The following is a 16,885-nucleotide window of genomic DNA, read 5'->3' on the forward strand; positions in this document are numbered from 1 at the left end:
CTATTTGAAATAAAAACAGCGTCCCTGACCCAGTCTGCATAAGATGCCTCAATTTTAAAATTCCCAACCTTGTTTTCAAATCCTCCACAGCCTCACCCGTCCTCATCTCCAATCTCCTCCAGTCCCACGCAACCCTCCCAGGTATACCTCCCTGTATTCCTCAATTCTGGCCTCTTGTGCGCCCTGTACTTCGTTCGCCCCCATTATTGGTGGCTATACTTCCAGCTTCCTAGGCCCTCAGTTCCAAAATTCTCTCCCTTATCCTTTCTGCCTCTCCCTCCTCGGCTTCACGTTAAAAACCACCTCTTTGACTAAAATTTTGGTCAGCTGTCACTCGGTGTCAAATTTTGTCAGCTAACACCATATTCAGTATGTTCAAGATGCTATATAAATGCAAGGCTTTGTTATTGTTATCTCACTTCTTTGCTTATTGGTGTATTAAATTGAGTAAATGAAGAGTTGGTGACAATAAAAAATTCTGCAGGCAGGATTAAAGCCACCCCTGAATCCCCAATGAATCCGGCTATCCCTATACTTCACACCTTCAGTTCAGCATGAGGTTAAACCTGCATCCTCATGAGTGCTGAGGAATAGGCAAAACCTCACGCTGAACTCATGGTAATTCATCTCACTTTTAAAATTAATAATGCCGTTGTGCAAAATCCAAAAGGTTAAAAGCAACCCACCGTATCAACACTATGTCAGTTGTGACATCTATTCCTTCCCTTTTGCCATGAGCAATTTCTTGAAGCATTGCACTGTGGTAGCAGTAGCATGAGGACTTTTTACCTCATCCAGTGAATGTGGACTGATGCATGTGGAGTAAAGTTTTAAAATGAAATAACGTAGTTTTTGAGGCTGAAACAAGTATTCTTGTCACATCAGCAGTTGTCTAGACATTCAAACAATTGGAGAAGACTCCACCCAACCATAACTATCAAAGGCAGATATGGCAACTGACCAAAGGTTTGCAAAAAGCTGACACAAGCACGAAAAAGTGGAACCTCAAGAAGAGCCTTGGCATATGAGCTTTGTAACTTTAGCAGTATATGTACATGACATCGCTTCACTTGGCAGAAAAATGTTCTACTGGAAAAATCATAAGGGGCTGAGCAAATTATTCAAGCATAACTAGATCATCTCAATAACCCTCAGCAGTCATTCCCCACATTAATTTTGGTGGAATTTCAGTGGTGGAATTCCATGTCATTCTACATAATAAAGATACCATTTACACTGCTCCGAGGGTGGGGACCATAGGGAGTGGAGAATCATGTGCCCAAGACCAAACAAACAAAAGCATTTGCACACATGGAGACAATTGCATTAACTAGATAGAAGATGCTGAGATGAATTGATTTTATTTCTTCTCTCTGTGGAATTACAGTAACACCACACCTTTCCATAAATATAAGTGGAGAAACAGCCTGAGGGACCCGAAACTGAAAAATGAGTATAAGTTGTTACTGAAGTAAGATTGACTGATCATAACTAAGCGAGTAGATCTGCTTGCCCAATGGTAGAGTGTTTATTCAGCCAGTCATTGAGTCACATAGAAGAGGAAGACTTCAATCGCAGCCTGTGCTAAGTAGCATTCACTGTGTTGGGTTCGGAAGGGTAAGATCTGACACGTTCCTGCTCCTCATTACTATCCAGTGTCTTCCCATGATGTGTGCATGTGTGTGGACAGGTTTACTCCTCAGTAACAGAATATCCAGTCAGCACCCACACTGACTCATGAATCATGGACAAAAACCAAGAAATATTGAGTCGATGAAGCATATTGCAGTGAGGAGTCGACATCTTCAGGAGAAGAGGGAAAGGGGACAAAATGGCATGAAAAAAATGATTAATGGCGGCTGTAGTCTAGAAAACAGTGAGCTTGACAATTCGACATAAGCAGATCTCATTAACTTGACATCTAAGGATAAGTTGTCCATATGGAGGACCATGTTTAATTTCATGCAGAATCAAACAATCATTATCTCTGATGTTTTCGTTGATGACAGCAAATCCCTACATAAACTGCTTTCAAACTATGCCTCTTCCTTCTCATCTCCGTGTGTGATGATGTAACAGAGTGACTTATAATCAATGTTTCCTGCAACATCAATGGGAGTCACAGCAAACATCTGCTGTACCTGTGGGGAGAAAGGGACAACAGGAACAGATATTATTCAAGCTGACATGGTCACAGACATTTGGAGAAAATGATTTATTCAGTTTTACAAGCTCTTTAATATATTATATTTCTTTTGATGAAATAGAGTGAATAAATATCATCCCATCAAACCATTAAAGAGTCACAGACTCTGTGCTTTCCAACCCCACTCCCTTTGTCTCTTTCCATATCAATAACTTCTGAATTCCCAACACTCTCAGAAACCCTATCGATGAAGGTTCACTCCTCACTGGTTAGAGAAAGGTCACGATTGGCAAACTACTCATTGAAGGCTCTGTTCATGCTGCTAAGAGGACCACCCAGAATCACAGAATGCTTACAGCACAAAGGAGGCTATTTGGCCCATCGTGTCTGCACTGGGTCTCTGAAGGAGCAATTTACCTAGTGCCACTCCATGGCCTTCTTTAAATAGCCCTGCACATTCTTCCTTTTCAGATAATATCCAATTCCCTCTTAAATGCCTCAATTGAACCTGCCTCCATCACACTCTGAGGCAGTGCGTTCCAGATCCCAACCACTTGCTGTGTGAAAAGCTTTTCCTCATGTCTCCACTGCTTCTTTTGCCATTACCTTAAATCAATGCCCTCTAATTCTCAATCTTCCCAAAATTGGGAAGTTTTTCCCTATTAACCCTTCATGATTTCGTGTACCTCAATGAAATCTCCTCTCATCCCTCTCTTCTCGAAGGAAAATAGTCCCAACCTCTCCAATCTATTGACGTAGCTGAAGTTCCTCATCCCTGGAACCATTTTGTGAATCTTTTCTGCACTCTCTCAAATGCCTTCACATCCTTCCTAAAGTATAGTGCCCAGAACTTGATACTCCAGTTGAGGCTGACCCAGTGTTCTATACAAGTTTAACAATCTTCTTGCTTTTGCATTCTGTCAAACCCACTGAAGGTTCAGTTCCTACTGATTAGAGAACCATCCATTGATGGTTCATTATTCCTGGGCAGAGCATGAAACAATATTGCTGGACAAAGCTCCACTAGGTGAGTGGTCAGTCACCATAGATAGAACTCAGCATTGTGAATGGTCAGTTGCCCAGGCAAAGAGTTTATTGAACTTATTTCAGAGAACTTAGTTAACCCAGGAGAGAATTTTACTCAGTGAAGTACCAATCATCTTGGATACAGCCATATTCAGTAAAAAAAATTTACATCACCCAGGATGCAACCCCATCCCATGGACAGTCAATATTCTCTAGACATAATCCTGTTCACTGATGGGTTTAGTTCCACCCCAGATATAATTCCTATGGGTTTGGTCTGGTTCCACTGGAAAACTGGAAAAGCTTGTCTAATCTCATAAATGATACAGTTTTAGGAGTAAATACGTTATTTGTCTTTTGAATGTAAAACCTCACCTCATCTGCACTGAATTTATCAGCCTGTGTCATCAGTAGTCTCTTAAACCTATGAAAGCAATTAAAAAGATACAAACTGTTAAGATGTGGCTGAGCAGAATTTTAATGCTTTTGCCAAATTGAATCATGAATGGATTCAGCTTGATGCTATGGACTTATCCTTAATTAGTTCAACTGCACTAAATTCAATCAGCCTTAACTTGCTCCTCTGTTGGTGATCAATGAAAGAAAGAACTTGTGTTAAAAAAACACCTTTCATGCCTTCAGAAAAATGCATCAAGTTTGTGTGCCACATGGGTTTTTAAGACGATCTAGTAGTAGCATGGTCACCAATGTCAATGTCTTACCAATTAAATTGTTAATGTTTGTTAATCTCAATTACATTGTTAATGTTTGATAATCTCAATTACATTGTTAAGGGAACAGCTGATGGGTATTTGAACACATAAATAGGGGACACTGGGTGAGGAGTGTTGATCTTGGATAAAGTTAATAAACTCTTTCAGTATCTTAGTTTATAGTTCACCAACTGGTGTGAATCCAGTTAACAACCAATAACCATACTAGCTTTTAACTTATAATTTTTAAAAATTATCTGAACTTAGATTTCCTGTTATGATGTAACTCAAGTCTCTAGGTAATCAGTCTAGGCCTCTGGATTACTAGTTCAGTAATATAACTATTATGCTACCATATTTCAAAGCACTTGCATCTCAGACCATGACATAAGCAAACGTAATCCTGAACCCTGATGGGGAATTGAGAAATAGCAGAGAAGCTAAATGATTACCTTGTATCTGTTTTCACTGAGGAAGATACAGGAAATCTCCCAGATTTAGAGATCCAAGGGACTAGGGAGAATGAAGAGTTGAAGGAAATTAATATCAGTGAAAAGGTTGTTTTGGAGAAATTAATGGGACTGAAAGTTGATAAGTCCCTGGGACCTGATATTCTGCATCCCTGCGTGTTGAAAGAGGTTATTATAGACATAGTGAATGCATTGGTGATCATTTTCCAAAATTTGATAGATTCTGGAATGGTTCCTGAAGATTGGAAGGTAGCAAATATCACCCCACTATTTAAAAAGGAGGGAGAGAGAAAACAGGGAACTACAGACCTATTAGCCTAACATCAGTAGTAGGGAAAATGCTAGAATCTATTAAAAAGGATGTGATAAATGGATACTTGGATAATCATGATCTGATTAGGCATAGTCAGCATAGATTTGCAAATAGGAAATCATGTTTGACGAACTTATTGGAGTTTTTGAGGATGTTACTAAAAATTTGATAAAGGAGAGTTGATGGATGTGGTATACTTGGATTTTTAGAAGGCTTTTGATAAAGCCCCCCACAGGAGGTTGCTTAGCAAAATAAAAGCACATGGAATAGGAGGCAATATACCGGCATGGATTAAGGATTGGCAAACAGGCAGTAAACAGAGTAGGAATAAATGGTTATTCTTGCATTGGTAGGCTGTGACTAGTAGGATACTGTGAGGACCAGTACTTCGGCCCCAGCTGTTCACAATATACATCAATGATTTGAATGTGGGGACCAAATGTAATATTTCCAAGTTCGCGGATGATACAAAGTTAGGTGGGAATGTGTGTTATGAGGAAGATGTAAAGAGGGACAACATTTCAAAATAAAGGGGAAGCCACTTAGGACCGAGGTGAGGAGAAATTTCTTTACTCAGAAGGTTGTGAATCTTTGAATTCTCTATCCCAGAGGGCTGCTCAGTCATTGTGTATGTTTAAGGTAGAGATTGATAAAATTTCTGATTAACAATAACATAAAGGGTTTTGGGGATAGTGTGGGTAAAAGGCATTCAATCAGTCATGATTGTATTGAATGGTGCAGCAGGCTCAACAGCCTTCTCCTGCTCCTATGTTTCTATTGCCCTGTCCCCACACAAGTCAGTGCCTTCAGCAGAAGAAGGAGAAGGTGTGAGAAAACTTTTTTTAAAGTAAGACAACCAAGTGCATAGCCTCCAGAAAAATAAGCAACTCTGACAATTGGTTTAAGGACACACTAAGTATCCTGTGTGAAAATGCTCTGATAATCAACAATCTATTTCAAAGATTCAGATTTTTCAAAAAGAAACTATCAGCTGAAATACTAAAAGCACATCCTCATCCTCATCCTCATGCAAGGTGGGTTTGATCTCAGCTCACTGTTTCAATGGCTTTGTTACTCACTCATCCTTGTTGACATGCCCTGTTCCCTGGGGATCAAACAATTTGAAGGCGTTCAAAATGGATTCTTCTGGGTCAGCGCCTGCAGTAGAGATAAAATAAGCAGCAAACTGATTGTTCTGGCTCACAATAACATTTGGGTTTGAACAGCTGTTATATGGTGTGACATTGAAAAAGAAAGAAAGACTTGCATTTGCACACCAAAGGACATGCTCAAAATACTTTAGAGCCAATGAAGTACTTTTCAAGTGTAGTCACTGCAATGTAGGAAAGTGGCAGCCAATTTTCACACAGCAATGTCCCACAAACCATGATGTAATAATGACCAGATTATCTGTTTTATTGATGCTGGCTGAAGGCCAAATATTGGTTAAATCACAAGTGAGAATCCCCTGCTCTTCTGAATCATGCCATGGAATCTTTTAAGTCCACCTGAGAGAGCACAGGGTCTTGTTTCATCTGAAAGATGACACCTCCGAAAGTGCAGCTGCCTCAATACCGCATTCGAGTGTCAGCCTAGATTTTGTGCTCAAGTGCCTGGACTGGGACTCAAACCCACAACCTTCTGACTCAGAGGCAAGAGCACCTATCAACTATGGGCCTAGCGGCAGCAATTCCTCCATCACCACCATATAAGCAGATACAAAACAAGCAGTAAGAAATCCTTCCAGTATTATAAGAGGAAGACAGTTCCAAGAATTGAGATCCATTAGGTATGTGAATAAGGTTGGTGAGTGATCAACTGTTGTAAGATTGCTCCCTGTTCTTACCGTTCAGTTTTTCTCCAAAAAGACTAAGGAACACTGTGAAGTTCATGGGCCCCTTTCCCTCTTTCAACATCTCCTCCAATTCTTCATCCTTCGTATTCAGCTTACCTACAAATATATTTATACAGATTAATATTCATACAATCTACCTATTTCTATGTTTTTAAAATTTCTGGGTGTATTTCTCTAGCAATCTTATTTGTCTATAGGGCCAGAAACCAGTTAGTACCAGTCATAGTATGATAGGCCAATTCCAACACTCCTGTTCCAGCCAGGCTTTCCAGTCCAATCGTTGAATGCCGGTCATAGCTGTTCTCAGTAAATGCTTTGATACTGAAATTACTGGATTGCCAGTCTCTGGAGATTACCAGCAGGAACTGACAGACCTGCTCACTTACCCAGCTGCATAAAGGTCTGCTTCAGGTCCTGTTTACTAATGATCCCATCACGGTTCTGATCAATGCAGCCGAAGGCCTGTAAATCCATAACAGAGGTTTAATCAGTAATTGCATTGGCATTGCTAGTTTGGTGCTCTTCACCACTCATAGGATTAACTTCTCAATACAGTCTACACTGCAGAGAAATCTGTTACTCCTGTGTGTGCATGTGCCTCCAAAACTAATTCTTCTGTAAGTGCAGATTAATGCTGATTAAACAGGTCGTCCAAACTCTTCCACTGTGAATCATCTTTATCCTTGTAACTTCTGGCTTCACCTTTGTAATGCTCATCATGGGGAACTGTGGCCCCAAAATTAACTCCAAGACAATTTTTGGCTGGTGGGTTTTATGTCAACTAGGCGAGAAAGCCTAACTACTGTCCATTTTGTTTGGGAAGTCCGCAAAGAACATGTGAATGACGTCTGATTGTTAAAATTAGCCATTACTGCATGCTGCCACCCCCAAATAAGAACTAATTTGCATGCTGTTTGTCAACTTCCCAACCAAAACAGCCAGGATGTCAGTGAGAAGCAGCTACCTGGCCTTGAAAATCATTCTGGTCAGAGGCCACAGCCAGGAACCAGAGGGAACGGGTCCCAGACATGGATACATTGGGATGGGAATCCTGGAGCAGTGAAGACCCATGGTTTCCTTGTGGAATCCTGATAGTTGCATGATACAATAGTAATGCAGTTGCTGACTATAGCAGAGCCAAACGTAACACGAGGAAGATCCAACTGGTGGACAGTTTTGGGAAACATAAGTTCAAAGTCACCTGTTGTTCCTAGGCATGCTACACTTACTCATGTCGCAAATTAATTATATATTGTATCCCAAGGTGTTATTTTCTGAAATAAATTTATCTAATGTGTTATCATGAATGGTAGTTATGTTCACCATTTCCCGAGAGAGTTCCATACATTTGCCTATCATTCACTGAAATAGTGGGAGATGAGGACTGGTCGGGGAGTGGGCTGTATAGTAGTCAGAAAATCCTTCAGCATCTGATTACCATTTTTAATCATTTTCCAGCTACAGCCAGCCAGGCTGATAGGCTATCAGGTGGGAGGCCTGCGGCAGTAGGCCCCAGGCCAGGAAGCATGGGGGAAGGAGGGAGAGATCAAGGGTTGGGGTACATGGGTGGGAGGGGTGGTCCCAGGTAGAAGATCACAGAAAACCTGAAGTGATCAGAGGAGGAAAGATTGCGAAGGGGCTAGAGAGATTGGGGAGAGAAGGGGATGCTGTTCAGAAGGAGATAGATTGCAAGCCAGGGAGGACATCTGGAAGGCATTGGATCATGGACACAGGGATATGATTGAGAAGGAGGGTGCAGGGTGGGTACCCACTATCTCCTCACTTACACCTAATTAATTCCAGGGAGGGAAGGCTCATTGATGGCCTTCCTCCCAAGACACTAATTGAGGCCCCTAAGTGGGCAATTAATACCCACTTAAGGGACTCATCCCACAGGGCACTTGCCATAGGGGAGGCTGACAGGAAACCCTGTTGAATTGTTTGCAGCCTTCCAGTTGAGTCTCTTGTTCAAAGGTCCCTCTCAATCTCAGAGCTCTGCAATCTCTCACCATTTAGATAATATGCTTCTCTTTTATTCCTCCTGCAAAAATGGATAGTTCCACGTTTTACTCCATTTACCAGATCTTTCCCCACTCGCTTAAGCTATCTATACATTTTATAGCCTCCTTATGTCCTCTTCACAACTTACTTTCCTACCTATCTTTGTATCATCATCAAATTTGGCAACCATCTGTTCATCCCTTCATCCAAGTCATTTATATAAATTGTAAACAATTGAGGTCCCAGCACAGATCCCTGTGCAGACCACTCGTCACATCTTGTCAACCTGAAAAAGACTCATTTATGCCTACTCTCTGCTTCTTGTTAGCCAGCCAATCTTCTATCCATGCCAGTACATTACCATGACCTTTTATTTTCTGCAATAACCTCTGATGTGGCGCTTTATCAAATGCCTTCTGGAAATCCAAGTACAGTACATCCACCAGTCCCACTTTATCCACATGTCACTTTCTCAAAGAACAATAAGTTGATTAAACATGTTTTCCCTTTTACAAAACCAATGTTGGCTCTACCTGATTACCCTGAACTTATCCAAGTGCCCTGTTATAGCTTCTTTAATAATAACTTCTAACATTTTCCCGATGACAGATGATAAGCTAACTGGCCTTTTTCTGTCTCCTTCCCTATTTGAATAACGGAGTTATATTTCCTTTCTTCCAATCTAATGGGATCTTTCCTGAATGTCATGAGTTTCAGAAAATTAAAACCAATACATCAACTATCTCACTAGCCATTCCTTTTAAGACCCAAGGATGAAGTCTATCAGGACCCGAGCACTTGTCAGCCCTCAGTTCCAACAATTTACTCAGTACCACTTCTCTGGTGATTGTAATTTTCCTGAGTTCCTCCCTACCTTCCATTTCCCGATTTACAGCTGCCTCTGGGATGTTACTTGTATCCTCGATAGTGAAGACTGATGCAAAATACTGTTCAATTCATCTGCCATTTCCTTGTTTCCCATTATCAACTTTCTAGACTCACTTTCTATAAGACCAATGCTCACTTTGTTAACCCATTTATTTTTAAAATATTTATAGAAACTCTTACCATCTGTTTTTATATTTCTGGCCAGCTTTCTCCCGTGCTCTAATTTTTCCCTCCTTATTAATCCTTCAGTCATCCTTTGCTGTTCCTTATATTCTGTCCTATCTTCTGGCCTTCCACCTATCTTTGCACAATTATATACTTTTTCTTTAAGTTTGATACTATCTTTAACCTTTCTACTTAACCACGGACACTGTGTCCGTCCCTTGGACTTTTTAAGACAGATGTAAATTTTGACTTTAGACAAGAATGCAAATTTTTGCTTAAACACCTATTAAACACCTCTTCTAAGTGACTTCATTGAGAATAAAGATTGGCAAAGGTGTTTAATTGGTGTCTGAACCAATATTGTGTTGTCTCAAGCCAAAATTACCCATGATCAGTTTAACAGTTGTTAATGCAGACAAAAACTATTAGTACTTTATTTTGGTTTGTTAAGCTCAAATTAGGGGTAAACATGAAAATTGGCATCATACAGGTGTCAAGAAAGGGGCAAGAACAAAGCAGAAAGATTGAGGGAAATTGGACATGGCAGACCCGAAATTTTAGTTTAGAACATGTTATGTGGCCCAAAATTTTAGCTTAGTACGTGTTATGTCTTCTGGTTCCCGTAAGTTAGAAATAATCACATTTTAGACTCAAAATGCTGCAGCTTCATTGAGTGTATTTCTTGCAGCTCTCCATGTGGCCGGTTGACTGATACATTGTTACTTGGTCCATGACTGCAGTGCTACAGTGAATGTGGTGCCCCTGGATATATATCCACATAACAATTAGTTCCTAGCTCTTTACCAATGATATAACAATATAATAATAACAGTACGTGGACTCTTTACCTCCTTGAACTCCTGAATTTGGGATTGTTCAAACATGGAGAAGACGTTGGATGAGCTTCGTTGGTTCTGTTTGGATGAACCTTTCCCTCTAGCTGCTTTCCTGCTTGCCTAAAAAACAAAAAAAAAGCAACGTGACAGGAGCCACTGCATCATAAAGCAGCAAACCACAAGTCTATGTATCCTGTTACACTCACATTGTCAAGAAATATGATACAAATCATCGGGAAGCTCATTGTTTCATGAAAAGAAAAATCAGAATATATTATTAAAAGATCTAATGGCTAGCTAAAAGATGAAAATCAGTTCCATCTGCTGCTGTCTCAATTTAAACAAAACTTGAATCAAGAAAATACCATCTAGCACATCCGACTCTCTTTTTCCTCACTATATACAATTCACTTGACCACAAACTAGCCACCTATTAAAGTCTTGAGAAAAAAATTGCAGAGATACTCTAAGAACACTTATGCCTCCACTTTTCCACGATATAACCTTGGTTTACTGTCCACCATAACCAATGACCCCTTGCTTGTACTATAGGTGCCAATATGTTCTTTGCAATCTACAATGCACAAAAAATATGCACACTATTCCAAATCTGTCCTCACCAGTGACCTTCAGTAAGTTACAGTAACTTATAGTTAAAATCCTTCATGATGTCAGCTGTATTCCATGAGCACTGTTGTTAACGGCTTCACATTGACTGCCAAATTTCACAAAAGATCAATAATGATATTTCTTTAGGTGTTGGATACCCTTTCATTGCATATACATCTGTTGTTTTCAGTCTCGATATACATTACATTACACTTACATCCAAACAGAACCAACAAAGCTCGTCCAAATTCCTTGCCTTGTTTGAACAGTTGATCTACCCATCTGGTTAGTTTGTTCAGGTGCCTTCAAATGTTGTTTAAATCTCTTATATCTGTCAACTGCTCACAGAACTTAGTATAATTATCAAGCATCAAGCATTCCTTTCTTTCATTCACTAATGATTGTTGTTAGCACACCTGCATTTTTCCATTACCAATGTATAATCATTGTCAATAACTGTAACTCACTGTCAGTCTTTGTTACCCTTGAAAAAACTCTGCCAACCCACAACAATCTTAGCAGTATTGAAAACAGCTGACATTCTCAAACCTGACATCATCCAAAGCTCTGCATCAGATTTCTATTTGAAATTCATCCCCAGGCATCTATTTTTGTATAATATTAATGTACCACCAATGGATTTCTTTTCTGGACAACTTTCTGTCTGCCTCTCAAACATTTTCTATTCTGCTGGTGGAAATATACTGTTAATATTGTGGAAATATACTGTTAATATTGTATGTGAAGAAGTTCTCAATAGCCATGAGAGTCAGAACATACATGTTTCAATATTCAAGAATATTAACATTAATCCCACATTTTTGTTCTTAAGAATCACATAAAATATATATTTCAGTTTATTAAGGTAAAAATAAGGGATTACAATCTGTACAAATGCAAATAATCCAACTCTTGAGCTGATCAAACAATTATCACAACTTGCATTTATATAGCACCCTTAATATAGTAAAATATCGCAAGATGCTTCAAAGGAGCATTATCAGACAAAGTTTGACATCGGGCCACATAAGGGGATGTTAGGATAGACGGCCGAATACTGGGTTTCAGAGGTAGGTTTTAAGAAGCATATTAAAGAAGGAGATGTAGAGAAGTGGAGAGGCTCAGGGCAGAAATTCCAGCGCCTCAGACCCAGACAGCCTGCTGGCACGCACCATCGGTATGCACAAGAGGCCAGAATTAGAGGAGCACAGTAATCTCCAAAGGTTGTAGGAGGCATATGTGCTTTTGGAAAGGGAGTGAATAATGACACTATGCAGCACACAGACATTGCTGTTGACGTAATTTTGACACCACAAGGATTCGGTGCAATCTGCACTTCTCTTCACTGGTGCCAGCAGTGCTTAGACGAGTCGACAGATGAACAGGGACAATTCAGGCATATCAGAGATTTAATAATAGATTTGAAGGCAGCAAATCTCATCCCTTCTTCCCACTGGAGGCTCTGAAGAGATTGAATAACTAAGCTTAAAGCAATAAGAGAAAACATTTAAAAATTTAGATTATGTCAATTAAAATTAAAGAATTACTGTGCACTGAGGAAGCCTGACACAAATAAGACTCAGTAATGATTGTCCAATTTCAGGCACACTTGAGAAGGCTGGAAAGCACATAATCAATACATTGTTAATAGTGATCAATGGAACACTGTCATTCCAGTGGATCAACTCACCACAAAGGGATGCTCACAGCAAATATTTGAAATAATAGTATCCATTAAATTTCCAGGTAATTTACGGAAAACTAGTTATCACTACATTTGTAGCAACGGCTTCAAAATTTCTAATGCTTCAATGTGAACATTATTATACTTTAACAATAGAGCAGGTACTGGCAGCCAATTCCGAGGCAGAAAAAAACCCAAGTTAAATCATATGCAAAATGAAGAGATTAATTTTTTTTTAGAAGTAGTCCTCTGAGTAATTACACTCAGATATCTCATTGTTCCAACGCTCTGTCCAAACTGCTTTTACAATTTATGACATAATCCAAACTGATAAATGGCTGTCATATAACCATTCCCATTTAAATTCCTTCCTGCATCTAAATCTGGTGGCAAATAATACATGTGAAAATATGAACTAATTTAGAAATCATCAATGCTAAATTATTCAGCTTATTCAACTTTTAATCTATATGCTTCAGTGAAGATCAAGTTGAGTTAATCAAAGCTGAAGGGTGTGAGTTGCACCTTCCTGGAAAAATCACATCAGTACAAAAAGCAGCAGACATAAATTGTCAAGGAAAGACAAGGTAGTAAACAATCTCTTTCAAAAGATGCAACCTTGTTTGACCTTGACAATTTGTACCACACTAAGAAAACCATGGACGAGCAGAGGCATTGAGTAGAACAAAATATTTTATCACTTACCATTTTGCGTTGCTGGTGTTGGATACAAATGTCAGTTGACCAGGTCGTGCCCAGTCTATATAGTCCCCTTTATCTCTTTTATTCCTAAAAACGGACACACGCTGACGGATAAACCTTACATGGAAATATGTAAGCCAGTGTCCCACTGTCACAGGACTGTGATAAAACAAATTCCATCTCTACAGCCCAGATAGTGTAAAGAGGGTTGAACATTCCAAAGTAACTTAACCCTTTAAGGGAACATAATTCATTTTAAGCACTATTCGCATGGAGCAGCTATTCAGTTGGGCCCCATTTAGAAAGAGCCATAGAAAAGTTACAGCACAGAAGGAGGCTATTCGGCCCATCTTATCTATGCCAGCCCGAGGACACCCAGGTGCCCTTTCTTATCCCACCTTCCTGCAGCTTACAGCACTTAAGGTGCAGATCCAGGTACTTTTAAAAAGAGTTTAGTGTTTCTGCCTCCACCACCAGGCAGCGAATTCCAGACATCCAATACCCTCTGCATAAAAAATTTCTTCCTCACGTCCCCCCTACACCTTCTGCCACTTATCTTGAATCTATGTCCCATGGGGATTGGGAAAATTTTATAATTGAAGATAACTAAGTTGATGAAGAAAGAGTAAAGAAATTGAGTAAACTAACAAGAAACATGAAAACAGATTGTAAAAGCTTCTGTAGCTATGTAAAAAAGAAGAGATTTGATAAAGCAAATGTGGGTCCTTTAGAGGCAGAGTCAAGAGAAATTATAATAGAGAATAATTTGTGTCTGTCTTCACAGTAGAAGACACAAAGACATTCTGAAAACATTGGGGAACCAAGGATCAGGAACTTGGGAAATCAGTATTAGTAAAGAAATGGTACTGAAAAAATTAATAGGACTTAAAGTTAACAAATCCACTGCATCTAATGGCCTGCATCCTATTAAATGGTGAAGCAGGCTCAAATAGCCGAACTTCTTACTCCTGTTCCAATTTCTGGTATTATATTAATTATATTTGTTTTCTTTCCCTTTTTACAGAATGCACAGATATATGCTTCGAAAGTGTTAGGGCAAAAATTCTGGGAGTCCTTTGTTCAGCAAAACATGGCTACTTTGTTTCCTCACAAACATGACAGCAACATACATCCTTTCTTGGAGAGAAATTCCATTTTACGTGACTCTGTATTCAAGTATAACACGCCATTTGGTTTTAAAGCACACCAGAATTGTTTTAACCATTTATATAGCGAGGAACCATTTAGTTGTCCCCGAGTTAAACCAAACTAGTTCTTTGCGTCATTGGTGTAAATCTGAGCTCTTTTGAGGACTTTCCTGTCCTGCAGGGTGTAGTGATGAATGACAGTTTGAAAGCACAAAAGGAACAACTAGTTTCAATCTTCCTCCCAGATTAACCCAGGTGCTTATGAGTCAGGTTTGAGGGTTCAAGCCATGCTTCCGGCCAGAAAGACAAAATATAAGTTGGAAGTCCAGTGCAGAAATGAAGGAATGCTGCATTGTTGGAGGTGTCACCTTTTGAATGAGATGTTAAACCTAAGTCCTCACTGTCTGCTCAGGTGAACATTAAAGATCCTTTGGAACTGCTTCAGAAATCTACATTCTTCCCCCTCACCCACCCAACCAACATAACTGGTTATTTTGAAATTACTCTGCAGGTTCAAATTCCCAAGAGAGAATTGTGATAAAGCTAAGAACTTCAATAATATTTATTACAAAGAGTATCTTTCTCTGCTAGATTTTCAAAACCATTTTTTATCCTGTACTCCTGGTAATGAGTATAGCACCTCAATTCTTGCTGCATTGCTAGCTGTAGCAGATGTTTTCATAGATAGCATTTCAGTCCATATTCAAAAGAGCACAAATTCAGTGGTATGAAAGGCAAGGTTAGGAAAAGGAAGGAAGTCTTTACAGAGAGGAACATCAACAGCTGAAATGGGGGGTGAGGAAGAACGGTTGGGATCAGGACATGGTTCATTTAAGAACGGGCTTGATGCTGTAACAGAAGATTGAACAGTTAATATTCTAAATCACTGCTCCTGTATCGAGCACATAGTTTAGAGACATAGGGAATGGCTGGACAACAAAAGACTAAGAACTAGGAAGTATGCCTATGATCATCCTGGTAGTTACATGAAACAAGATCTGAAGTCGTTGACTGATAATGACAATCAATCTCTATCAATTATTCTACAATAGACTCAGGCGCAATGCAAAAAGAATCCGAAGCACTGTTTCCTGCTTTATTATAAATTTGTTGCTGATAGTGTAATAAACAATGAACTTAAAGTAATTTTCTATTATTATACAAGAGACTTGTCGATAACCTTTTTCAGTGTTCAACCAGATGAGAGATTCTGCTCCCCCCTGGTGGTTGCACCATTATTCTTGTAGTGCAGAATGGTAACTGAAGACAAACCAGATTAACCATAAAATACAAAATTTCCATCACAGGAAGAAATTGAACCAGACAAAAAAAACTTTGTTGATGTGAGTATTTATTCTTCATTTTCAACAGAGTAACATTAATTTTATTTTACTCACCATCTATCTGCAGTCGATTCGTACAGTATTCCTAGATATCAATCATAGGATGTCTAAAAGGTATCATGAATTACACAATAATTACATTGTTTGGCTGTCATCGCACAGAGTGATGCAAGTGTTACAGTACAAACAAAATGCAAGGAGTGTTCTCACTTGCATTCGTCTGAGATTTGTAGTTACATATGGTTTGCATAATGAAGTATTAGAATTAAGAGTGAAACTGAATTTTGGTCAGGTTGACATTGTACATTGTACATTAATGAGGCATCGATGTTTCCACAAAAAGTATCTTAGCAATAAAGATCAGAATTATCCAACTTCAAATAAACTCTTAAATTTTATTAAAACTGTTAGAACCTGAAAAAATATCAAGTAGAATAATTTAATATAAAATGCTGTTTTTCTGCAGTATTTTACACAAAGTACTAAGGTTTTGCTCCTTAGATAGACTTCTTTTTGGAACAAATTAATTGCCTATGCACAGCTCCAGTCTATGAATCCACTGGGTGATGACTGCAGCAAATTTCATTATAGCTGCTGCAAATTTAGAGTTGTCCCCATGAGAAATTATTTTTAAAAGATAGCACTGTCAGGAGTAATAGTGTAATAGTAGGGCCTGGTACATACAGGGTTAATGTTGGACTGAGTGCAATAACGCCCATACAGTAATGTAAGAAGACTCATGACCCAGAACCAGGATCAGTTGAGAGATGGACAGAGATGTGTTAAGGCCTAGGATGGAGTCAGTTCCAAAACTGTACCCTCTACTGTATATATATATATATATATATATACACACACACACATAGTTATGAGTTGTTAATAAAGATTTGCTGTTAATAAGCTCAAGACTAAGAGCCTACTTCATGGTGTCCAAAGTAGAATTCTTCAGGTATCACCACCATCAATGCAAGTATGATTGCAGCTTT

General features: G+C 39.1%; 1 protein-coding gene across 1 annotated transcript; it reads right to left on the reverse strand.

Moving 5' to 3' along the window:
- Positions 1 to 1,345: 1,345 nt before the first annotated feature.
- On the reverse strand, positions 1,346 to 13,494 carry myl7 (myosin, light chain 7, regulatory). Its single transcript, XM_041209790.1, has 7 exons — positions 13,412 to 13,494; positions 10,426 to 10,533; positions 6,910 to 6,985; positions 6,515 to 6,619; positions 5,748 to 5,826; positions 3,548 to 3,596; positions 1,346 to 2,141 (listed from the first exon to the last, which is right to left on the reverse strand). Exons 1-7 carry the CDS (start codon positions 13,412 to 13,414, stop codon positions 2,037 to 2,039), a joined length of 525 nt encoding a protein of 174 aa, XP_041065724.1. The 5' UTR covers positions 13,415 to 13,494; the 3' UTR covers positions 1,346 to 2,036.
- Between the last annotated feature and the right edge of the window lie 3,391 nt (positions 13,495 to 16,885).

This window comes from Carcharodon carcharias, chromosome 17 (genome assembly GCF_017639515.1).
Source record: "Carcharodon carcharias isolate sCarCar2 chromosome 17, sCarCar2.pri, whole genome shotgun sequence".
NCBI lineage: Eukaryota > Metazoa > Chordata > Chondrichthyes > Lamniformes > Lamnidae > Carcharodon > Carcharodon carcharias.